The sequence below is a fragment of the Hyperolius riggenbachi genome, chromosome 5 (assembly GCF_040937935.1).
Source record: "Hyperolius riggenbachi isolate aHypRig1 chromosome 5, aHypRig1.pri, whole genome shotgun sequence".
Lineage (NCBI taxonomy): Eukaryota > Metazoa > Chordata > Amphibia > Anura > Hyperoliidae > Hyperolius > Hyperolius riggenbachi.
Window position 1 is genome coordinate 10,718,117 of NC_090650.1, and position 26,080 is coordinate 10,744,196.

The following is a 26,080-nucleotide window of genomic DNA, read 5'->3' on the forward strand; positions in this document are numbered from 1 at the left end:
TCCACTTTTTATTTAACAATCCCCTTCTACACTATCACCCCATGTAAAACGCCGATATCCTGCGGCATAATGCTGTGTTAAACCCCCCCAAATCCCCGGGGCAATGTTGGGGGAGCACTTCCTAGTAGAGGCAGAGCTTTGGGCTGTAGCTCTGTCTCTATTCCCGTCAATTGGCACCTCTCCTCGCCCCTCTCAGTCTTCTTTCACTGAGAGGGGCGGGGGAGAGGCGGCGATTAATGCTGATTGACGCAAATGGAGGCAGAGCTACAGCCCAAAGCTCTGCCTCCCCAGGCAGCAAAATCCATGACCAGGAAAGTCGTAGATTTTTGCCCTGGTGTTTGGGGGGGTTAAACACAGCGTTCTGCCGCGGTATAGCAGCGTTTTATATGGGGCGATTGTGTTGAAGGGGATTGTTAAATAAAAAGATGAATTTTATGAGGCGTGTAAACAGTTTTAGTAAATTTACATTTCATAAAATGTTTGGTAAAATTAGCAGTTTTTTGATTTACCGAAAGCGGTAACAGTGCTTAGTGAATTGAAACCACAATTGAAGCCATTGCCGTGTTTCTCATGGATTACATGTTCCGCCAGTTTGGTAAAATCGTTGAACAGAATAAAAAAATAATAATCAAAAACTGGAGCCTTTCTCGACAATTTTGACCCCCCAAAAATGCATGTAACTTTGTATGGCGCGGAGTGGTACCTTCTGATGGACTGGAGTAACTGAGAGGGGAGAATGCATATTTTGTTCATCAAAACTAACTGGAAAAAATGTGCTCAAATTCTCATCTTGCGAAATTCAATATGTTTTCTCACAAATTGTAGCTCAAAGAAAAAAATCCACATTTGAGTGAAATTGTGCAGCCTTCCCTTCTGATTGCTACAGTCAGTGTGAGGCTAATGATTCAAGCTTGCATGAAAATTTCATTCAAATTGTATGAATTGATCTTACCTGAGCCTGCGATGGCCAGAAATCCAATGGAGGGGCGGGGAAGAGAAGAAAGAGAAGAGTTATAAATGACACAAGACAAGCAGAATGAAATGAAAAGGAAAAAAGACTAATATAGCACACAGTAATGCCTCATTTCTGGAATACTCTCCCACCACCCGCTTGTCTATCACTGAGCTCCAGGAACACCCCCTTCACCACTCCTCCCCCCACCACTACTTGTGTAGTGCGTGTGATCTCATAGTGTGTGTTTGAATACTGTGTGTGTACTGTGTGTGTGTGTGTAACGTGTGTGTACTGTGTGTGTGTGTGTAGCATTTGAGTAGTGTGTGTGTGTATCGGTGTGTACTGTGTCTGTGTAGTTTCTGTGTCTGCATAGCGCGTTTGTGTAATATGTGTGTGTTTGCATAGCGTGTGTTTGTGTTGTGTTTGTCTGCATAGTGTTTGTTTGTATAGTGTGTGTGTTTGTGTACTGTGTGTTGCGATGTGTGTGTGTGCTGTGTGTGTATTTGTGTATCGGGTGTGTACTGTGTGTTGCGATGTGTGTGTGTATGTGTGTGTGTACTGTGTGTGTATTTGTGTATCGGGTGTGTACTGTGTGTTGCGATGTGTGTGTGTGCTGAGTGTATATTTGTGTATCGGGTGTGTACTGTGTGTTGCGATGTGTATGTGTGTGTACTGTGTGTGTATTTGTGTATCGGGTGTGTACTGTGTGTTGCGATGTGTGTGCGTGTGTGTGTGTGTGTGTGTATTTGTGTATCGGGTGTGTACTGTGTCTGTGAAGTTTGTGTGTTTGCATAGCGTGTTTGTGTAGTGTGTGTCTGCATAGTGTGTGTTTTTGTAATATGTGTGTGTAACGTGTGTGTGTGTTTGTGTAGAATTTGTGTAGTGTGTGTTTGTGTACTGTGTCTGTGTAGTTTGTGTGTCTGCATAGCATGTTTGTGTAATATGTGTGTGTTTGCATAGCGTGTTTGTGTAATATGTGTGTGTTTGCATAGCGTGTTTGTGTTGTGTTTGTCTGCATAGTGTTTGTTTGTATAGTGTGTGTGTTTGTGTACTGTGTGTTGCGATGTGTGTGTGTGCTGTGTGTGTATTTGTGTATCGGGTGTGTACTGTGTGTTGTGATGTGTGTGTGTATGTGTGTACTGTGTGTGTATTTGTGTATCGGGTGTGTACTGTGTGTTGCGATGTGTGTGTGTACTGTGTGTTGCGATGTGTGTGTGTATGTGTGTACTGTGTGTGTATTTGTGTATCGGGTGTGTACTGTGTGTTGCGATGTGTGTGTGTACTGTGTGTGTATTTGTGTATCGGGTGTGTACTGTGTGTTGCGATGTGTGTGTGTACTGTGTGTGTATTTGTGTATCAGGTGTGTACTGTGTGTTGCGATGTGTGTGTATGTGTACTGTGTGTGTGTTTGTGTATCGGGTGTGTACTGTGTCTGTGAAGCTTGTGTGTTTGCATAGCGTGTTTGTGTAGTGTGTGTCTGCATAGTGTGTGTTTTTGTAATATGTGTGTGTAACGTGTGTGTGTGTTTGTGTAGAATTTGTGTAGTGTGTGTTTGCGATGTGTTTGTGTACTGTGTCTGTGTAGTTTGTGTGTCTGCATAGCGCGTTTGTGTAATATGTGTGTGTTTGCATAGCGTGTGTTTGTGTTGTGTTTGTCTGCATAGTGTTTGTTTGTATAGTGTGTGTGTTTGTGTACTGTGTGTTGCGATGTGTGTGTGTGCTGTGTGTGTATTTGTGTATCGGGTGTGTACTGTGTGTTGCGATGTGTGTGTGTATGTGTGTGTGTACTGTGTGTGTATTTGTGTATCGGGTGTGTACTGTGTTGCGATGTGTGTGTGTGCTGTGTGTATATTTGTGTATCGGGTGTGTACTGTGTGTTGCGATGTGTGTGTGTGTGTACTGTGTGTGTATTTGTGTATCGGGTGTGTACTGTGTGTTGCGATGTGTGTGTGTGTGTGTGTGTACTGTGTGTGTATTTGTGTATCGGGTGTGTACTGTGTCTGTGAAGTTTGTGTGTTTGCATAGCGTGTTTGTGTAGTGTGTGTCTGCATAGTGTGTGTTTTTGTAATATGTGTGTGTAACGTGTGTGTGTGTTTGTGTAGAATTTGTGTAGTGTGTGTTTGTGTACTGTGTCTGTGTAGTTTGTGTGTCTGCATAGCATGTTTGTGTAATATGTGTGTGTTTGCATAGCGTGTTTGTGTTGTGTTTGTCTGCATAGTGTTTGTTTGTATAGTGTGTGTGTTTGTGTACTGTGTGTTGCGATGTGTGTGTGTGTGTGTGTGTGTGTGTATTTGTGTATCAAGTGTGTACTGTGTGTTGCGATGTGTGTGTGTGTGTGTGTGTGTACTGTGTGTGTATTTGTGTATTGGGTGTGTACTGTGTGTTGCCATGTGTGTGTGTACTGTGTGTGTATTTGTGTATCGGGTGTGTACTGTGTGTTGCGATGTGTGTGTGTGTGTATACTGTGTGTGTATTTGTGTATCGGGTGTGTACTGTGTGTTGCGATGTGTGTATGTGTGTCGTGTGTGTATTTGTGTATCGGGTGTGTACTGTGTCTGTGTAGTGTGTGTCTGTGTAGAGTGTGTTTGTGTAGCGTGTGTTTGCGTAGTGTATGTGTGTGTTTGCGTAGCGGGTGTGTATGGTTGTGTAGTGTGTGTGTACTGTGTGTGAGTTCGCGTAGCGTGTGTCTGCATAGTGTGTGTTTGTGTAGTGTGTGTGTGTGTGTAGTTTGTGTGTTTGTGTAGTGTGTGTGTGTTTGAAGAGGAGATTAGCGTTGGCGGTGGGCACTGCCCTCACTTTCTCCCAGCAGTATTAGGGAACTCTCTGCCATTGTCAGGTTCATCTCGGGCCTCTGTATTACTGCAGGATGTTTCATAAGCAAATGCAGAAGTCAATTAGCCAAGAAGCAGTTTCTGGAGATGAGGAGAAGCCTCCAGCCAGACACAATTATGTGCAGGTGTAATAAGCTCTCCGCATGCTCCGCACAACGCTATCCTAATTGAAAAACTTCACAAAGTGTTTGGAAAAGCAGATAAAAGAATAATATGAAAACGGTACAAATTGCCTTAACACGACCTGGCAGTGAGGCCATGCCTAAGAATCCCATTATATCCCCAAACAGAAGTGTTTAAAGAGGCCCTGTAGTGACGTATAGCAGAATGCAGTAAAGAGGCCCTGCCTGTAGTGACCTATAGCAGAATGCAGTAAAGAGGCCCTGAAGTGACATATAGCAGAATGCAGTAAAGAGGCCCTGAAGTGACATATAGCAGAATGCAGTAAATAGGCCCTGTAGTGACATATAGCAGAAAGCAGAAAAGAGGCCCTGTAGTGACAAATAGCAGAATGCAGTAAAGAGGCCCTGTAGTGACATATAGCAGAATGCAGTAAAGAGGCCTTGTAGTGACATATAGCAGAATGCAGTAAAGAGGCCCTGTAGTGACATATAGCAGAACGCAGTAAAGAGGCCCTGTAGTGACATATAGCAGAATGTAGTAAAGAGGCCCTGTAGTGTCATATAGCAGAATGCAGTGAAGAGACCCTGTAGTGACATATAGCAGAATGCAGTAAAGAGGCCTTGTAGTGACATATAGCAGAATGCCGTAAAGAGGCCCTGTAGTGACATATAGCAGAATGCAGTAAAGAGGCCCTGTAGTGACATATAGCAGAATGCAGTAAATAGGCCCTGTAGTGACATATAGTAGAATGCAGTAAAGAGGCCCTGTAGTGACATATAGCAGAATGCAGTAAAGAGGCCCTGTAGTGACATATAGTAGAATGCAGTAAAGAGGCCCTGTAGTGACATATAGCAGAATGCAGTAAAGAGGCCCTGTAGTGACATATAGGAGAATGCGGTAAAGAGGCCATGTAGTGACATGTAGCAGAGTGCAGTAAAGAGGCCCTGTAGTGACATATAGCAGAATGCAGTAAAGAGGCCCTGTAGTGACATATAGCAGAATGCAGTAAAGAGGCCCTGTAGTGAGATATAATAGAATGCAGTAAAGAGGGCCTGTAGTTACATGTACTAGAATGCAGTAAAGAGGCCCTGTAGTGACATATAGTAGAATGCAGTAAATTATTTAGGATTCCCACTTTTATGGTAATTTTCCTGGTTTGAGCATCAGAAACACCTCCTATATCTACATATTGCTGTATATTGGTATGTAGCTCCACCTTCCCAGTGATGTCACAGGCAGCCTAGGCTATGCAGTATTCTCCTCCCAGAGCATTCTGGGAAGCCAGGTATATTTTGTACTGGCTTTGGAACCAGTAGGGGGAAGCAAAGTCCTGGATCAGCCTATAGGGGGCAGTCCAGTCCAGTATCAGCCTGTAGGGGGCAGTACAGTCCTGGATCAGGCTGTAGGGGACAGTACAGTCCTGGATCAGCCTGTAGGGGGCAGTACAGTTCTGGATAAGCCTGTAGGGGGCAGTTAAGTCAAGTATCAGCCTGTAGGGGGCAGTACAGTTCTGGATCAGCCTGTAGGGGGCAGTACAGTCCTGGATCAGCCTGTAGGGGGCAGTACAGTCCTGGATCAGCCTGTAGGGGGCAGTACAGTCCTGGATCAGCCTGTAGGGGGCAGTACAGTCCTGGATCAGCCTGTAGAGGGCAGTACAGTCCTGGATCAGCCTGTAGGGGGCAGTACAGTCCTGGATCAGCCTGTAGGGGGCAGTACAGTCCTGGATCAGCCTGTAGGGGCCAGTACAGTCCTGGATCAGCCTGTAGGGGGCAGTACAGTCCTGGATCAGCCTGTAAGTGGCAGTACAGTCCTAGATTAGCCTGTAGAGGGCAGTACAGTCCTGGATCAGCCTGTAGGAGGCAGTGCAGTCCTGGATCAGCCTGTAGGGGACAGTACAGTCCTGGATCAGCCTGTAGGGGGCAGTACAGTCCTGGATCAGCCTGTAGGGGGCAGTACAGTCCTGTATCAGCCTGTAGGGGGCTGTACAGTCCTGGATCAGCCTGTAGAGAGCAGTACAGTCCTGGATCAGCCTGTAGGGGGCAGTACAGTCCTGGATCAGCCTGTAGGGGCCAGTACAGTCCTGGATCAGCCTGTAGGGGGCAGTACAGTCCTGGATCAGCCTGTAAGTGGCAGTACAGTCCTAGATTAGCCTGTAGAGGGCAGTACAGTCCTGGATCAGCCTGTAGGAGGCAGTGCAGTCCTGGATCAGCCTGTAGGGGGCAGTACAGTCCTGGATCAGCCTGTAGGGGGCAGTACAGTCCCGGATCAGCCTGTAGGGAGCAGTACAGTCCTGGTTCAGGCCTCGCTCTCTCCATGGTGCCGTGGCTCTCTGTCTGCTGGCAGAAATATGATACTGAGGTCGTATTAAATTACAAGTTAGTCATTTTACCAATTGCTTCCAACGTATAGTAATAAAGTAGAGAGCTCTGCGGAACAGACGGTGACACTTGCGGGGAAGAGAAGCAATTGGCCGGGGACCAGGGCCGGATTACCGACCAGGCAACAAAAGCAGTCGCTTGGGGCCCCATTCAGAGTCAAAGGGGCCCCATCAGCACATAAACCAGCCCTTGCCATCCTGTCAGCGGTGGCTGGATGGTATAATGGTTAAAGGGACTCTGAGCAGTGCAGTAACTATGGAAAGATGCATATCATTTTAAAGCTCTCTTTCTCCTCTTTCCAATGATATATGAACGGCTGCTCTATGCCTTTTAGTTTTTGATATTTTCGCGATCGAAATTGCGGCCACAGGACGACTTTTCTCCAAAGTCAGCGGTGGCTGGATGGTATAATGGTTAAAGGGACTCTGAGCAGTGCAGTAACTATGGAAAGATGCATATCATGTTAAAGCTCTTTTTCTCCTCTTTCCAATGATATATAAACGGCTGCTCTATGCCTTTTAGTTTTTGATATTTTCGCGATCGAAATCGCGGCCACAGGACGACTTTTCTCCAAAGTCAGCGGTGGCTGGATGGTATAATGGTTAAACGGACTCTGAGCAGTGCAGTAACTATGGAAAGATTCATATCATTTTAAAGCTCTCTTTCTCCTCTTTCCAATGATGTATAAACAGCTGCTCTATGCCTTTTAGTTTTCGATATTTTCGTGATCGAAATCGCGGCCACAGGACGACTTTTCTCCAAAGTCAGCAGTGGCTGGATGGTATAATGGTTAAAGGGACTCTGAGCAGTGCAGTAACTATGGAAAGATGCATATCATGTTAAAGCTCTTTTTCTCCTCTTTCCAATGATATATAAACGGCTGCTCTATGCCTTTTAGTTTTTGATATTTTCGCGATCGAATTCGCATCCACAGGACGACGTGGCTGTCCTAGTGGCTGCAGCTCTGGCGCTTTGAGTCCACCAGGAGAAAAGCGCGATATAAATGTTATTTGTCTTGTCTTGTCAAATGATGCCGTGCGCTGCTGATTGTCTTCAGAGCCAGGCTCTCCTCCTAGGTCCCCCTCCTGCTACTGTGCGCTCTGCCGCTGCCCACTCCACCCTCCCTTCCCACAGAGAACCACAGCTGCAGCAAGAATGATAGCAACAGATGGCAAACGCTCACTCACCTATCCATGATCCAAGCGATAGAGATCCCGTCATCTGAAACCCATCTGTCTCTTCTACAGTGCAGCCGCTCGCTCTGAACTTCCTGATTCTCAGATCAGACAGGAAGTAGGAAGTAGTAATAGTAGTAGTAACAGAGCGGCAGCACTCTAGAGGAGACAGATGGGCTCCGGATGACGGGACCTCTATTGCTTGGATCGCAATAGGTGAATGTGATTCATCTGGTGCTGTCATTCTCCCCCACTGCGGCTGCCTTCTCTGCTGGACTATCGTATTCACTGGGATGGAGGCTGCATGGTGGCTGTCTAGTTTGGGAGGAAATTGGTTGTTCGGTGGTGGGAGTGGTTATGTAATTCTGTCTGGGGAACGGCTTCCGGTTTGGCGGTGTCCAGAGCTTTCTGCTATTGCCAGGCTGGAGATGCAGGGGGAAAGTGCTGCTGCTGTGATATCTGGCGCCCTCTTCACAGGGATGCCCCAGCCCCTGAGTGCAAATGTCCCAGCCATTCATCTCTCACTCTGCATTTTGCCGCTGCTATTCCCTGCATTGTGCACCCACAGAGGAAAGCGTGCTGTTGCCCATAACAACCAGTAGCTCGGCTGCCCGGTGTGTGCGGCATATTGCTGTGCAGCTGCATCTTCTGATTCTATTACGACATGATGGGGGGGCCCAAATCAGTTACTTTGCTTAGGGCCCCATTTAGCCTTAATCCGGCTCTGCCGGGGACCCCAGGGGCCGCAGCACGCTTTTCCCGGAATAAGCGGTGTGATTATATCCGTATGCTAATCAATAATAATAACGTGGAGTATCCCGAGGGGGAGGGGAGGCAGCGCTGGAACATCCCGCCGTCCCTGGCTGCGTACAGCGCTGCGACACGGCCACCAGTCTGTGACATTTGCTGATGTGCTATTATTGCACCGGTAAATTATATTTTCAGACTTGTTTGGCCGCCTGGGACGCGCTTTATTGCGGTGAAACGGCCCCCCTCTGATGTCCGGGCCGCCCGTGACAATCAAATCCAGCGGGGGAGTGAATCGGATAAAGCCAGAAATGAGAGAATTTGTTCCATCAGCCACATTATCTATACCTGCTATGAGCGCCTAATGCCGCCCATGCAGGCAGTATTTTTATGTGTATTTAACGGAACACTTATTATAAATGTTTTAGGCGCGGTTCACATTAGCATTTCGTGCCAAAACCGTCAGTTCCAACGGATCTGTTGTCCGTTCTAATGGATCCATTGCGGACCGGTTTAAATCCGTTTCCGGTCCGTTTTTCCTCCCTTTTTGCATACGTTTTTATCCGTTTCTGGTTTAAAGGGGAAGTTCTAAAATTAGCATTAAAGATAGCTATATATACACCAGAGCTCTAAATGATCTGTAAATACATTGTGGTCATTGTTGAGGAGAGAGCTTGCTGTTTGGACAATGGATCCAGTGTATTTCTACAGCTTATGGCTTGGAATAGCCTCATTTTTAATTTTCACCTACTACTATGTGGGAGGGAGGCCTGCTCTTCGCAGGAGATGGTGGGGGCACCCTCTACTCCTTGGAATGTGGCCCCTGCACTTGGACAATCGGGTCCTCTATGCTGTATGGCCTGATGTCTCCCATCTCTTTACAGAAATCAGTAAACTGGGATGGATCCCACTCCTGCAGCACTGCTAGACCCATGTGCCAAACAAGCCAAGATGGCCGCTGTACCATAGAGAGGACACAGGAAGCGGCTAGAAAGGTCCGTTTCTATAGCCAGTGTGTTGTTAAGTTCCGTTTTCTATTGGTTCCTATTGCCCTGCAAAACCTTCCGTTTCAGGTCCGCAGGGAGCAACGGTCTGGAAAATTAGGGCCTGCAGCATATTTTCGATCCGGGGACCGGAACGTAGGTAACGTATCTGGACGGACGGATGTGTGCGGTCCCATAGATTAATATTGGATCCGTTTGCGTCTGTTCCGTTTGTGCAATATACGGTCCGGTTCCGTTCCGCAAAAATAAAACGCTAATGTGAACCGGGCCTAAAACCGTTCATAGAGTCTCATGGACTGACAGAAGTCTGCCTATACCTAGCCAGCCTGAAACACTCCTAGTGTAGTCACATGGATATGCAGGGGGAAGAGTGATTGGTGTGTTGGCTGAGCTCACTAAGTGGGGTGGTGCTAGTGCGCCTGTCAGCAACCATCGGCAAGCTCTTTTTGGGTGCTCCAGCACTGGAACGGGATTCCTGGGACCTGTCGGGTGATTAGGGGGCCCGGGTCTCTATGAGACTCACAGCAGGAATCCAAAGCTGCATGCGGTTATATGGGAGGAAACTCACCTGTTTTGATGGAACTCCGCCTCTCTGGTCCGAGCATCTGGTCTCCATGGCGGGACAGGTAATTTGGGCACCTGCTAATTTAGATGCCTCCATAGACTGCAAGCGGCTATAGTGGTGCCCAGTGTGTTGGCTGCAGTAGAAATGAACATTTAGGAGTAGGTGGGGAAAGTAGCTTTGTTCAAGCGTTAGTAGAATATTCCCAGTATTGCCAATATTCTACCAGCTGCATCACCTGGGGCCCATGGCTCCCATGACCCACCAAGTTCACAGCATGGCTACCCAATACTGATTGGGTACATACGATGACTAGTGAGGGGAAACAAACATGGTAACCCAATACTAATAAGTGGGGGTACACGTGGCAACCTAATCCTGATGGTAAACAAACAGGGCCAACTAATACTAATAACTGGGGGCACACATGGCTGCCTAATACTGATGGTAAGCAAACAGGGCCAACTAATACTAATAACTGGGGGCACACATGGCTGCCTAATACATACAAACAAGTAGGTGATATGACAGTCCCCAGAAGTCTTTGCTGTACCTGATTGGTGTGGTCCAGTTTGGGACACGGCCTTCCCCCGTTGTAGGGTTTCTCTCGCAGCCACTTGGAGCGCACCTTGACGCCACTCCCACATGACTTGCTGCAGCGGGACCAGTTGGACCATTCGCTGAGTTTACAGTCCGAGGGACAAGGGATGATACACGCCTCTTCTATGTAACCTAAAGAAAGAGCATATCAATAGTATAAACAGTTATGCTGAGAATACATGGTTAGAATTATGCGCCGGATCGAGTCGCTGGCTCGATCCTGGCGCATCCCTGCTGGCGCCTGGATTGATCCCCGCTCATCCTCGCGGGCGCTCTTTATCTTCCGCTCGTTTTCTTCCTATTGTCCGCCGGCGGGTATCGTGCGGGGAATCGAGCACCTCGCTGATCGGACCTGTCGGAAATTATCAATCGAGCCATCAGCGGCTCGATTGATAAGAAACTATCTAACTGTGTATTCACAGCACAATGCTGGGCATACACGGGTCGATCCAGCGCCCGATTATCGACTCCCGCAGCGTCCCCGCTCATCCGCGCGTGCGCCCGGATCGATTCCCGCTCGTCCCCGCCGGCGCTTATTATCTTCCGCTCGATTCGCCGCTATTGTCCGCCCGCGGGTATCGAGTGCGGAATTGATCCCCGCGGTGATCGGACACGTCGGATATTATCAATCGAGCCATCACTCTCGATTGATAAGCCTCCCTCGACGCCGTGTATGCCCAGCATAAGACTCTCATAATCTCATCCCAGCAGAAATGAGGCCTGTAGACCTGATATGCCAGTCGGAGAGATTGCAAGATCAATGACGCTAAAAGATGCACACCGCTGGTCAGCGCCTGTGCATTATGGCAAGACCTCGCAGACCTGGATGTAACCGCAGGTACTCTTTGTTGGTGAACAGTTCCTGCCATCACTATTGTCCAGCTGTCCTGCTGATCCTCTGTCTCTAGTGCTAGGTACACACGATGCATACTTTCAGTCGATCGATTTTCGATCCATTTTTCCGCTCGATTTCCAGCTTGATTCTCTTACCTTTTCTTATATATTTCCATTCACATGTATAAGAAATCGAGCGGTAAATCGATTGAAAGTAAGATTGGGCATGTTGAAAATGATCTATCGGACGCAAAAAAGTATGGTGTATTCCCATCATCATACTTTTAGCCATGGACCCTGAACAAGCATGCAGATCAGATGAGATCAGAAACCGCAGCCACACTTGCTGCAATTATGCAATTTGATGAAGGTAAGCACTTGTACAGATAAATCGGTTGGCGCAGTCCACTTGGATTGGTTTCTTTGAATCAAAACAAATGAAAAATTCTATTGTGCGTGGCTACCTTTGGGTTTATGGGCAGAAACGAAGAGGAGATGTTTTAATTGCCTCTCTTATAGTGCTCATACACGTACAATAAAAACGTTTGATTTTCCCATTTACTCAACCAAAATGATGGAATCGAATAAAAGTCAAAAAGCATTTCTTTTTTTTCGATCAAGAAAAACAAACAATTATCCTGATTTTGTATAAAAATCTGATCAGACATGCTGGAAAAATCTTTACATTCGATCTAACAGAATAATCAAACGAAATTATCTAGTGGAATAAAATGAAATTTTTTTTACCATGTATGGGCACCATAATAAAGGTAGCCATACACTGGTCGTTTTGCCATCAGATTCGACCAACAGATAGATCCCTCTCTGATCGAATCTGATCAGAGAGGGATCGTATGGCTACCTTTACTGCAAACAGATTGTGAATCGATTTCAGCCTGAAACCGTTCACAATCTGTTGTGGTGGTGGTGCCGCCGCTGCTGCTCCCCCCCCGCCCCGCATACATTACCTGCTCCACCAGCGCGACTCCAGTCCCCAGGTCTCCGCTGTCTTCTCCGCCATGGTCTCCAGGTCCGGCATGCTTTACTTCTTCCTGCCCGGCCGGAAGTTTAAACAGTAGAGCGCCCTCTACTGTTTAAACTTCCTGCCGGGCAGGAGGAACTGAAGCATGCCGGAGACCAGCGCGGACACGGAGCAGCGGTGACCGGGGGTAGTCGTGCCGGCGGAGCAGGTAATGTATTGCCGCTCTATTGCGTCAGTCGTCGGGCACTAAAACGCCGCTAGCGACGCGCTCCCTACCCGCGGGCGATCGACGGTAATTTTCCGCACGGAACGATCGACGGGATCGGACGAAATGGATTGAAATTCGGCGTGTAGCGTGAACAATTGGCAGCAGATTCGATCCAAGTGATCGAATGATCTGCTGTCGAAACAGCGGCAAATCGGGCCAGTGTATGTCCAGCTTTAGAGCTCATTTTGAGTGAATCTGAAAATTTTGACTTTTATGAAAGACCCCAAAAACATTTTGAATAGAAGGTACAAGTAACCTCATCTAGGGTACCCTGTTTCAGCCATCCCTCCGTATGACATTTGAATAAACAAAAGAGAGTAATGGATTTTATCTGGGAAAATGTCATTATCTTGGCATTATTCTGATCAGACATATCCTTTTATCTGTCTTCCGCGTTCGTTGCGCGGATACCAACGTCCGCCGCGGCCGTCTTCCCGGCAGAGAATCTTATAATCTTAGCGGGAGAAAGTAATATATCAAACGGAAATCAGAGCCTACTGTCCCCCCACGTAATCCAATAAAACATTTTATTACTTGTTTCAAACATTAAATTATACGGAGAACATGCATAATTAATCGCGACCGCAGCGCGCTTTATCTCCGTATGTAGGGCAGCGCCGTCTGATACACTCGAAGTTAATCAGCGGTATAAATCATTACACAAAATTAATTTTCAGTTACTGCGGATTTGTGGGTTCAACACAGGCTTGGCGGCTGCGGCTTCTCGCCCGGTAATTTATTGAGTTTTATTATGTTATTAGCCAAGAAGACTGAATATTAAACGTCTATTTCAGGCGTATTTCCGGGAGTTTGAATCTGGCATTGTGTTTGGAAAGGATTATCAGGATGGGGAATGAAAACATCAGGGGGCTGAGGATAATAGAAATAGATATCTATAAAGGAGAAAATATTATGAAATCTATTTAAAGGGACTCCGAGCACCTCTCATGAGCATGCCTTTAAGCCAGACGACTTCCGACAAAGTCGTGCTATGACCCCTCTGGAGGAGCCTCTTGCAATGGCCATGCGTGTCACTTCCTCTTCCTGCTTCTTTCAGTGATGCACTTCTCTAACAGTGAAGACAGGGGTGACCCGGAAGTTATAACATAGCCAAGATGGCAGCCGCGATTTTTAAATTAAAATCAAACAAAAACTATTTGGTGTAGGATGGCGATTCAGGCATCAAATGAAAGAGGAGAGCACAAGCTACAGAAAGGTATGCATCTTTAAGTACTTTGCAGTACTGGTCGGAGTCTTAAAGGCATGCCCATGAGAGGTGCTCAGAGTCCCTTTAAAGTGTTTAAAGATTACCTGAAGTGAAAACTATAAGTTAGATACTCACCTCAGTAGAGTAAGGGCCGTTTCCACTGCTGCGGAAATCGGGCCGAATCTGCAGAGTTTCCCTGCAAGCAAATCGTACAGGGAAACTCTGCCATAGAACAAAACAGAGTAGGCAGGGCCAACTAATACAACAAAGATGCAGCCATGGAAACGTAATCAGTGTCACAAACTATAGAAAAGGGTATCCATGGCAAAACAATGCAAGCAATACCACTTTATATCCAAAAAATGTCAAAGTTTATTAGGGACTTATCCCAAACAATAAAAGCAATAAAAAAAACAAGAGACAGTCCGCGGGCCACAAAATGAAAATATAATATAATGGGGTATATAGCACTGAGTAACTGTAATAAATACCTCCCAGCTTTTGAGATGAGAAAGAGGGACAATTAAGCCACGCCCCTGCCACACCCCTGATCACACCCCCGCCACAACCCTAGTCACGCATACCATAAAGATTGCATAAGAAAAATAGGTTGTTTTGTAATTCAAACCACACTGGCCCTTTCTATCCTGGTTCATTTTCCTTTACAGTAACATTTTAAAATTAGTAATATATCAATTTAGAGGATGGGAATAAAGTTTAGAGTCAATCAAACATTTTTTTAGTACAGAAATACTGTATATATATTTACATAGAAAGAGGGACAAAGTCCTGAAAGAGGGACAAATGAGTAGGAAAGAGGGACAAAGGAACTGGGCTCCTAAAGAGGGACAGGTGGGAGCTATAGTAATACAATGATTAATATGTAGCCCAATCAATGGAACCACAAACAGATTGTATACGTATCACTAGTCAATAAAGAGAGGCCCAAAGGGAAAGGCAAACAAGATGAAAAGATATCAAGAAAGAAAAATTCTTACCCACTCAAAGTGCACAATCGTCCCTCCGGCTGACTGCGCTGTCTCAAGCATTACGAAACAGTTTCTTCATCAGAGATGATTGAGTAAGTGAGCAGAGATCCCTATATACTAAACCACTAGTGTAATAAACTTTGACAGTTTTTGGATATAAAGTGGTATTGCTTGCATTGTTTTGCCACGGATACCTTTTTCTATAGTTTGTGAAACCCTGCCATAGGGAATAATGCTGCCGCCGTCTGAATAGCTTGCCTTAGCGATTTGGCCGACATTGCAGCAATTTATCGTGTGGGAGGCATCGAATTCCACAGTCTGTCAGTCCTGCTGCTCTATTTGGCTGCAGTAGTGTCTGAATCACACCAGAAACAAGCATACAGATAATCTTGTCAGATCTGACAATAATGTCAGAAACACCTGATCTGCTGCATGCTTGTTCAGGGTCTATGGCTTGAAAGTATTAGAGGCAGAGCATCATCAATTTCCGCATTTACGATTGGAACATGGAAATTGGAAAACGGAAAATGGATTTCTGCGGAACTACCACATACCCACGACTCGGTAATTTTATCCCAATCACAGAACTCGGAAGTATTTGGCCAATCAGAGAATGCAAAAAACGCTCCTGTATGCGTCAGAGCTTGTGGGAAGTATTCACGTGGCCATGCTCTCATGTGTGTCAGAGCTTGTGGGATGTATTCACGTGGCCACGCTCCTATATGCGTCAGAGCTTGTGGTAAGTATTCACGTGGCCATGCTCTCATGTGTGTCAGAGCTTGTGGGATGTCTCCACGTGGCCACGCTCCTATTTGCGTCAGAGCTTGTGGTATGTATTCACGTGGCCACGCTCCTGTATGCGTCAGAGCTTGTGGGATGTATTCACGTGGCCACGCTCCTGTATGCGTCAGAGCTTGTGGGATGCATTCATGTAGCCACGCTCCTGTATGCGTCAGAGCTTGTGGGATGTATTCACGTGGCCACGCTCCTGTATGCGTCAGAGCTTGTGGGATGTATTCACGTGGCCACGCTCCTGTATGCGTCAGAGCTTGTGGGATGTATTCACGTGGCCACGCTCCTATATGTGTCAGAGCTTGTGGGATGTATTCTCATGGCAACGCTCCTATGTGTGTCAGAGCTTGTGGGATGTATTTACGTGGCCACGCTCCTGTATGCGTCAGAGCTTGTGGGAAGTATTCACGTGGCCATGCTCTCATGTGTGTCAGAACTTGTGGGATGTATTCACGTGGCCACACTCCTATATGCGTCAGAGCTTGTGGGATGTATTCACGTGGCCACGCTCCCATATGTGTCAGAGCTTGTGGTAAGTATTCACGTGGCCATGCTCTCATATGTGTCAGAGCTTGTGGGATGTCTCCACGTGGCCACGCTCCTATTTGCGTCAGAGCTTGTGGTATGTATTCACGTGGCCACGCTCCTCTATGCGTCAGAGCTTGTGGGATGTATTCACGTGGCCACGCTCCTGTATGCGTCAGAGCTTGTGGGATGTATTCACGTAGCCACGCTCCTATATGTGTCAGAGCTTGTGGTATGTATTCACGTGGCCACGCTCCTATATGTGTCAGAGCTTGTGGTATGTATTCACGTGGCCACGCTCCTATATGTGTCAGAGCTTGTGGGATGTATTCCCGAAGCCACGCTCCTGTATGCGTCAGAGCTTGTGGAATGTATTCACGTGGCCACGCTCCTGTATGCGTCAGAGCTTGTGGGATGTATTCACGTGGCCACGCTCCTGTATGCGTCAGAGCTTGTGGGATGTATTCACGTGGCCACGCTCCTGTATGCGTCAGAGCTTGTGGGATGTATTCACGTGGCCACGCTCCTGTATGCGTCAGAGCTTGTGGGATGTATTCACGTGGCCACGCGCCTATATGTGTCAGAGCGCGGCCACACTATGCCAGAGCAAGTGATGGAAATATTACGTAGCGCCAACACCTCTTACCAAGAGCATTGATTCAAATAAATGGTGCCCACAGTGTCTGCCCAGGAGCTTGCACTCAGAGTCCACAAGCCATTTTTAGACGTAGCACGATGTAGGCTGATGCCGGTGCACTCACCGTGGCTGTTACACCGCGAGGTCTCCACCAGTCGGTTGTTCTGGTCGTAGCACGCCATGGCCTGGTACCGGTAGCCTTGTCCGCACTCTTTGATGTCCCCCTGGACCTTCATCCCCAGCAGGACCTCCACCTTCCCCTCCGGTAATATGCAGTCTGACCAGTTCCCCACCGGCTGGGCGCTGTACTTGTCGCAGGGGCAGAACTGCGTCTCGATCAGCGGATACAGCTGCGAGTTCTTACATTTGTCCTTCTTCTTACTCTTTCCTGAAGGCAAAAACAACAAAAAGGTCAAATCCTCCAAAACCAAATGTCCAACTAAGTGCAAAACTCACAAAGGCAGCGTTCCAACAGCCGGCAGATTCATAAACAAACAAATAGGAACTGAGACGCAAACTGGTGCAATAAAATGCCTGTTGGCCACTAGGGATGATCAATGATATGCAGTTTTTTCAGAGTTTATGCAAATTTATGTACATTTTTATGCAAATATATGCAACTTGGGACCAATCAATTTAAAACTGGGTGGAACTTTATTGGTCCAATTTCAAGCTGCATATATTTACATAAAAATGTACATAAATTTGCGTAAACTCAGAAACAAAAATTGCATTTCATTAATAAACCCTAGTGGCCAAACATGCTTGCAAAACTCCACTGCAGCTCTCATCCTCTTCCCTCTGGATTCAGGTGTTGGGCAGGTCAACCAGAGTACAACAATGCGCTCCTCTGATGCTGCTTCTCTCTGCCTCTCCTGACTGACTCTTGCTGTCTGCATCATTCACCTCTTCTCCCGCTCCTCTGATGCAGCCCCTCTCTGCCACTCCCTACTGACCTCTGCTGCCTGTCTCATCCACCTCTCCTCCCGCTCCTCTGATACTGCCTCTCTCTGCCACTCCCTACTGACCTCTGCAGCCCGTCTCATCCACCTCTCCTCCAGCTCCTCTGATACTGCCCCTCTCTGCCACTCCCTACTGACCTCTGCAGCCCGTCTCATCCACCTCTCCTCCAGCTCCTCTGATGCTGCCCTTCTCTGCCAATCCCTACTGACCTCTGCTGCCCACCTCATCCACCTCTCCTCCAGCTCCTCTGATACGGCCTCTCTCTGCCAATCCCTACTGACCTCTGCTGCCCACCTCTCCTCCCACTCCTCTGATGCTGCCCCTCTCTGCCAATCCCTACTGAACTCTGCTGCCCATCTCATCGACCTCTCCTCCCGCTCCTCTGATGCTGCCCCTCTCTGCCAATCCCTACTGATCTCTGCTGTCCGCCTCATCCACTTCTCCTCTCGCTCCTCTGATGCTGCTCCTCTCTGCCCATCCCTACTGACCTCTGCTGCCTGTCTCATCCACCTCTCAGCCTGCTCCTCTGATGCTGCCCTTCTCTGCCAATCCGTACTGACCTCTGCTGCCTGTGTCATCCACCTTTCCTCCCGCTCCTCTGATGCAGCCCCTCTCTGCCAATCCCTACTGACCTCTGCTGCCCATCTCATCCACCTCTCCTTCCGCTCCTCTGATGCAGCCCCTCTCTGCCAATCCCTACTGACCTCTGCTGCCCGCCTCATCCACCTCTCCTCCCACTGCTCTGATGCTGCCCCTTTCTGCCAATCCCTACTGAACTCTGCTGCCCGCCTCATCCACCTCTCCTCCCGCTGCTCTGATGCTGCCCCTCTCTGCCAATCCCTACTGAACTCTGCTGCCCGCCTCATCCACCTCTCCTCCTGCTCCTCTGATGCTGCCCCTCTCTGCCAATCCCTACTGAACTCTGCTGCTCATCTCATCCACCTCTCCTTCTGCTCCTCTGATGCTGCCCCTCTCTGTCAATCCATACTGAACTCTGCTGCCCATCTCATCCACCTCTCCTCCCACTGCTCTGATGCTGCCCCACTCTGCCAATCCCTACTGAACTCTGCTGCCCACCTCAACCACCTCTCCTCCCGCTCCTCTGATGCTGCCCCTCTCTGCCAATCCCTACTGAACTCTGATGCCCATCTCATCCACCTCTCCTTCCGCTCCTCTGATGCTGCCCCTCTCTGCCAATCACTACTGACCTCTGCTGCCCATTTCATCCACCTCTCCTCCTGCTCCTCTGATGCTGCCCCTCTCTGTCAATCCCTACTGAACTCTGCTGCCCATCTCATCTACCTCTCCTCCCACTGCTCTGATGCTGCCCCTCTCTGCCAATCCCTACTGACCTCTGCTGCCCACCTCATCCTCCTCCCGCTCCTCTGATGCTGCCCCTCTCTGCCAATCCCTACTGATGTCTCAAACTACACATTAACTATGTATGTATGTGTATTGCTGGATGTCCTGATTGTATAAAGTGTTGAATGTCTTGTAAATCTATGCTCCACAATATTTGTTGTACTCTGTACAGCGCTACGGAAGATGTTGGGGCTATATAAATAAAAATAATAATAATAATTTCCATTCAATATGCATGCAATCAGGATCATTAGCATCTCATTATAATAATGACGTGCATAAACGTTTATCGTGATCAGCCTACCCAGCAGAGCGCGCTTCCTGGTCCGGACGGCGCCGCAGTCCCCGTTGCACGGCGAGAATTTGGACCAGCTGGTGAATTGGCAGTCGTCCTGGCATGGGATCTGGCACGGCTGGGTTAGGGCTGGTAGGGGGCCGGCCTGCTTCAGGCACTCGGTAATCTCCGCCTGGACTCCGTCCTGCCGGCGGCACGTGATGGCTGCGGGCGAAAAGAACATATTGCAATGCATTAATATATACGGCAAAGGTCATAACCGCCAGCAGAGGCGTCACCAGGGTTGGTGTCACCCGGTGTGAAAACTCACGGTGTCACCTCTTTTACCCCATGAACCTCCAACTAGTGATGATCCTAATCAGCTAATTAAGAAATTCCATGTAAATTTTTGCATTTACGCCTATACGTAATTACGATTTGTAAATGCAATTGAATTTGTATAGTTATTCATGAATTTGCATAAAATTTTGCGTAATTTTCACGTAATTTCTTGCTGACTTTAGCAGTGAATAGGAAAGCCCCCATACTTGCTATTGACCAAATTTGCTACACAGGTTAACCTCCTGAACGATAATCCCGAGCTCAGCTCGAGCTATACCGCCGCGGAGGATTTCTTAGGCCCTGCTGGGCCGATTTGCATAATTTTTTTTTTGTTACATGCAGCTAGCACTTTGCTAGCTGTATGTAACAACCGATCGCTGCCGATCCGCCGCTACGCGCTGCGTTATAGGGCTTCCCCCCCGCCGAGACCCCGTGCGCAGCCTGGCCAATCAGTGCCAGGCAGCGCTGAGGGGTGGATCGGGACTCCCTTTGACGTCACAACGTCGATGACGTCATCGCGATTGTCGCCATGGCAACGGGGGAAGCCAAACAGGAAATCCTGTTCTGAACGGGATTTCCTGTTTGCTCTGATCGCCGGAGGCGATCGGAAGAGGTGGGGGGATGCCGCTGCACAGCGGCTATCATGTAGCTAGCGCTAGGCTAGCTACATGATTAAATAATAAAATTTTTTTTAAAAAAGTGCTGCCCCGCCCCCCTGGCGATGTTATTGTATCGCCCAGGAGGTTAAGGAGAATGATGGGTACAAGTCAGAAAAAAGAATCTTTCAAAAAAATCCTTGTAGTTTTTGAGAAAAATGCAAAGAAAAATGTTTTTTTAGGGCATATTCACATTGGGATGTTGTGGTTTAATCCGACCGTGTCTGCCTTTAGAGGTAACGCACTGCAAGCAGCGAGTTACCACAATTCAACATTTGTAACGGGTCGATAACGTCGCATTGTGAACGGCCCATAGGATTATCATTGCAGTGCGGTAAGCTGCGCTATAAGACTTTATAACACAGCTCCGCAACGTGGCACTGTGAATGCGACCTTAAACTCAGAAAAATGACAGTTTAAAAACCATTTTTCTTAGCATTTTTAAAAACTATTTTCTCAAAAACTACAAGGTCTTTTTGAAAAATTATTATTTTTTACTTGTACCCTCTATTCTCCTTAAAGTGAACCAGAGACAAAGCATCCTCATGTATTTTACCATATATATGTGGGAACATTATAGAAAACACCTACCCTGCTCTCTGTTTCATTATTTACTGTTCAGCCTGCTTCTTACCAGCCCAGATAAAATCCCTGACTGAGCATTCAGTCTGGCTTTGCTATAATGACTCAGCTATAATGATTCCTGAGCAGAGCCACAAGGGGGCAGGCTTGGGCTTGAAAAGACAGCACAGGAGACAGACTCAGCTATAAAGATTCCTGAACAAAGCCAGACTGAATGCTCAGTCAGGGATTTTATCAGGGCTGATAAGAAGCAATCTGAACAGTGAAGAAAGAAACAGAGAGCAGGGTAGGTGTTTTCTTTAATGTTCCCATTGATATATATGGTAAAATACATGAGGGCTACACAATACAAAGCTCTACATAAGCGTCTCCATACATTTCCTCTTTAATCTCCAGATACCTCCCCGCCCAGAGCTTCCGTTCCTCACAGGAGACCCTTTTGTCCTCCAGCCTAGTCACCTCCTCTCACTCTCGCATCCAAGACTTCTCACGGGCGGTCCCTCTCCTTTGGAACTCTCTCCCTCAGCCCGTTTCTTCATGCCACGAGTCTGGAAACCTTCAAACGTACACTGAAAACACACCTGTTCAGACAAGCCTATAATTTGCTATAGGCAGCACTGAAGGCACACTGGCTCACCCACTAATCCTTGTGTTTCCTTCCCTTTTGTTTCCTCCCCACTACCCTCTAGATTGTAAGCTCGCAAGGGCAGGGACCTCCTCCTAGTGTTTCTCATAATGCTGTTATTTTAACATATGTACATGTACCAACTACACATCCACTATGTATGTATCTGTATTTATACTATTCAATGTCATGACTGTACAGTGTCTTGTAGTTCTTATGTATATTTGTTCCCCATTATTTGTTTGTACTATGTACAGCGCTACGGAAGATGTTGGCGCTATATAAATAAATAATAATAATAATAATAATAATAATGAGGGTGCTTGGTCTCTGGTTCCCTTTAACATATATAGCAAATTTGGTATCAATAGCATGTATGGGGGCTATGCTATTAACCACTAAAGTCGGCACAAAATTAAGCGAAAAATTATGCGAAATTAAGAAATACAGGTAGTCCCCAGTTTACGAACGCCCGACTTACGAACGACCGCCGCGATGACGTCACGCCGCCGGGGACTACCTGTTCTGCGCCGTTTTTAATGCAGAGTAAGCGCAGCAGAAGGTAAATAGAGGACATCTCACCTGATCCTCGGCGGTAGAAGGTCCCATCGTGCTGCCCGGAAGCTGCGCGGCCCGTCCTCTCGCTCCGTCCACTGTTCCCCGGCAGCTTCACATGCGTCGCATAATGACGCAATCAGGACAAGCCCCGGGAGGACAGTGGACGGAGTGAGAGGACGGGCTGCGCAGCTTCCGAGCAGCACGCTGGGACCTTCTACCGCCGAGCATCAGGTGAGATGTCCTCTATCTACCTTCTGCTGCGCTTACTCTGCATTAAAAACGGGGGCAAAGGTGGCGGTCCCGACTTAAGGACAGATTCAGGTTAAGAACGAGCCTACAGTCCCTATCTCGTTCGTTAACCGAGGACTACCTGTATTACAATTACATACAAAATTAATTATGTTTTTCCCCGAAATTTCACACGCACAGGCGTACTTTCTGCTCATTTAGCACACCTTGTCCCCACACTTGAGCGCTGCCTTATCCCTCATTACATTTCTCCACTCTCCCTTAGCCTGGAGTTTGGTGTCACCCCCTCTGCAGGTGACACCTGGTATGGTCCCCGCCCCTACCTTCCCCCCCTAGTGACGCCACTGACCGCCAGTCACAGGTAATAAATATCAATGCAGGTAAACGGGCGCCGCGGCAGAATCATCTACAAGCGAGGAATTATAATACGCCACTTTCCCTGTTCCACTCACTGCGCTCATTCCAACGCCGCTTTCCCCGTTCCACTCACTGCGCTCGCTCTAAATCATCGAGAATACATCTCCGCAGATTAATTCCAATTCCTGGGAATGTTATCGGCATAAATTAGCGCTGTACAAATCGTTTTATAACTCCACAAAATAATTATCTTTAGATTCCGATTTCCAATCAACCGTGAATTTCTGAATCCGACGGAAGCTCAATTTGCATTTCATTTGAAGCAGAGCAATCTGTACTCTCCGAGGTACAGACCGCCCAGAACGCCCCATTTCCCTTATTGCTGCAGGGGTCATTTTCTGCACAGGTTGCAGCCTGGTACACACTTTCAGCTATGATTGGCCAAGTAATTTTACCCCCTCCAAGAAGTAGGAGGGTCAACATATTGAATACTATGAGCAGATTGTGTAGACCAAGGGTCCCCAAACTTTTTCGGTCAAGGGCCGGGTTTACATACTTCAGACTGCTGGGGGGCCAGAGAATACATGAAATGTAGAAACCATTACATTGAACCTAGGTTGTGTAAACTATTACCTGTTAACATGTGCAGCCCTTACGTCTCCCATTTAACCAAATCCGATAGTATGCCCCCCAACACAGCATGTGCAGATAGCATAGGACATATACACAGGACGCAACACAGAGGAGAACTCCTCCGGAGGAGTAGCAGCCATTCATGTGGCGCCCAAAGAACATCTTTGCTACAGACAGTGAAGCATATCCAGGTGACGACCTGCAGTCCAATTGGACCCATGTGGATGGGTGGTGCCAGCACTGCTATTCTATATGTGGGTCACAGATATTTAAAGATGCAGTGGACCACATCTATAAGTAATAGATTTTGAGAGTGGGGGCTGGTGAAAAAGCCTCAGGGGGCCACATTCGGCCCCCGGGCCTTAGTTTGAGGACAACTGGTGTAGATAAACTATAAAGCGGAACTGAATATTAAAAAAAGAAAAAAAAAACAAAAACAACAACAACAAAAAACCAGTGTTTCACTTACCTGGAGCTTCTGCCAGCCCGCAGCAGCCGTCCTGTCCCTCCCCAGTCCTCCACAATCCTCCGTTCTCCCGCCGCCAGCTTGTTTCGTTACTATCGACTTGTAAGTTGACGGCAATTGTGCCTGCGCCCCCCTAACCACGCATATCTCTTTGTATGCCCGCCCACAATAGCATCCTGCACTAATAGCACATGCCACTATTGTGGGCGGGAACATGAGGAAAGATACACATGGCCTTGGACGCACAGGCGCCGCGTTGATGGTAATGAAACTAGCTGGCGGCGGGGGAACGGAGGATCCTGGAGGATCGGCGCGGGACAGGACGGCTGCAAGGGGCTGCCAGAAGCCCAGGTTAGTGAAACACTTTAGTTTTTTTTTAATATTCAGTTCCGCTTAAATACTACACGGAGGTGGTAAAATTGGCGAGTCATTGGCCAATCAAAATTGGTTGTGTGTACCAGGCTTAAGCCTAGTACACCCTTTCAATTACGATTGGCCAATCGCTGACCAATTTTATCACCCCTATGTGTACAATATGTATATGTATAGCGGTGTAAAAGCGATTTTGTGGCACGCATATACTTCACATTGAATTGCGAGCGTTAGGAAAATGGTGCAGGGCGATTGCAATGTGGCCAAATCGCAGTTTCTCCCGTGGGCTCAGCTAAATCCAATTTCCTTGGCATATCGCTTTTTGGGATCACGGCAATCATCCGTGACCCCAAAACGCTGCCGAAATCACTTCTGTGGGCCCCAGGGCCAAAGCCTGGTACAAACTTTCTATTATGATTGGCCAATCACTGATTAATTTTATAACCTCCATGTACTATAGGGGTTTACCTACACAATCATCTCATAAGTATTTAATATCTGTTGCCCTCAAACGACATGGAGGTAGTAAAATTGGTCAGTGATTGGCCAATCATAACTGAAAGTGTGTACTGGGCTTTACACGCCTGTATTCCTTTTTTGCCAGAACCGCCATGGAATGAGTGTATTTTATACACACACAACGCATGTGATCAAGCTGGAATAATGTCTTCCAGTAATCCCCCCACTATCTAGAGCCATTCTCTACAAGAGCGGAACCCCCCTTTAAAGTGGACCTGAACTCTTGCACAGGACAGGAGGAAAACATAGAGAAATGCAAAATGTGGTGAACTGGGATAATGTACTACAAGGGGAGGACACTGAAGGGAAATGGCAAGCTTTTAAACGTATTCTCAATTAATATTGTAGTATGTATATCCCATATGGAAACAAAATGTCTAGGAATAAAAAAAGGCCTCTATGGATGAATAGAAAGGTTAGGGATAAAATGAAGAGGAAAAAGAATGCCTATAAGGTCCTAAAACAGGAGGGGACCGCGGCTGCCCTCAGCAATTATAAGGAGTGCAATATAAATTGTAAAAAAGAAATTAGGCTGGCAAAGATTGAAGCTGAAAAACAAATCGCTAAGGATATCAAATCTAACCCAAAAAAGTTTTACAAGTACATCAACTCTAAAAAAAGAAAGGTTGACTGTATAGGACTCCTAAAGGATGAGGATGGGAACTCAATGGTGGATGACCAAGGTAAGGCAGAGTTATTAAATGCTTTCTTTGCTTCTGGCTTCACAAAAGAAACAGCACTGTTGCAAATTACAGATGCAGAAGAGTCTCAATCTTCTAACTGTAATATTAAATACTTAACGCAGGAAGAAGTAAAGGCAAGACTAAATAAATTAAAAATAGACAAGGCACCTGGCCCGGATGGCATGCATCCTCGGGTCCTAAGGGAATTAAGTTCAGTTATAGCTAAACCCCTTTATCTTATCTTTTGTGACTCTCTTGCAACTGGCAGAGTCCCAGTGGAGTGGCGTACAGCCCACATTTTCCCATTATTTAAGAAGGGCAAAAAATCAGATCCAGGAAATTATAGACCTGTAAGCTTAACATCAGTTGTATGCAAACTATTTGAGGGGTTACTAAGAGATACTATACATGACTTCATAGTAGAAAATAATCTTATTTCTCAGCATCAACATGGGTTTACTAAAGACAGGTCCTGTTTGACTAACATGCTCAGCTTTTATGAGGTAGTGAATGCTAATATGGATATTGGGAATGCTGTAGATGTGATATACTTGGACTTTGCAAAGGCCTTCGACACTGTTCCCCACAAAAGTCTGGTGCAAAAGTTGAGGATGCAGGGACTGGGGAAGAGTCTGTGTTCATGGATAGGGAACTGGCTAATGGACAGAAAACAAAGAGTTGTGGTCAATGGATCGTACTCAAAATGGGAGACTGTTAGCAGTGGGGTCCCACAGGGGTCTGTACTGGGTCCAGTGCTCTTCAATTTATTTATTAATGACCTAGTAGATGCAGTAGTGAGCAATGTTGCTATTTTTGCAGATGATACAAAAT

At 47.1% G+C, this 26,080-nt stretch overlaps 1 protein-coding gene across 1 annotated transcript in view; it reads right to left on the reverse strand.

Annotated features, from left to right (window-relative positions):
* THSD7A (thrombospondin type 1 domain containing 7A) overlaps positions 1-26,080 on the reverse strand; it is a 570,344-nt gene that overhangs the window by 52,322 nt on the left and 491,942 nt on the right. Inside the window, exons 15-18 of the mRNA XM_068235085.1 lie at positions 19,238-19,432; positions 16,733-16,996; positions 10,328-10,506; positions 953-958 (exon numbers count right to left, since the gene is read on the reverse strand). Coding sequence (XP_068091186.1) covers positions 953-958; positions 10,328-10,506; positions 16,733-16,996; positions 19,238-19,432 — 644 coding nt within the window. The remainder of the gene's footprint in view (positions 1-952; positions 959-10,327; positions 10,507-16,732; positions 16,997-19,237; positions 19,433-26,080) is intronic.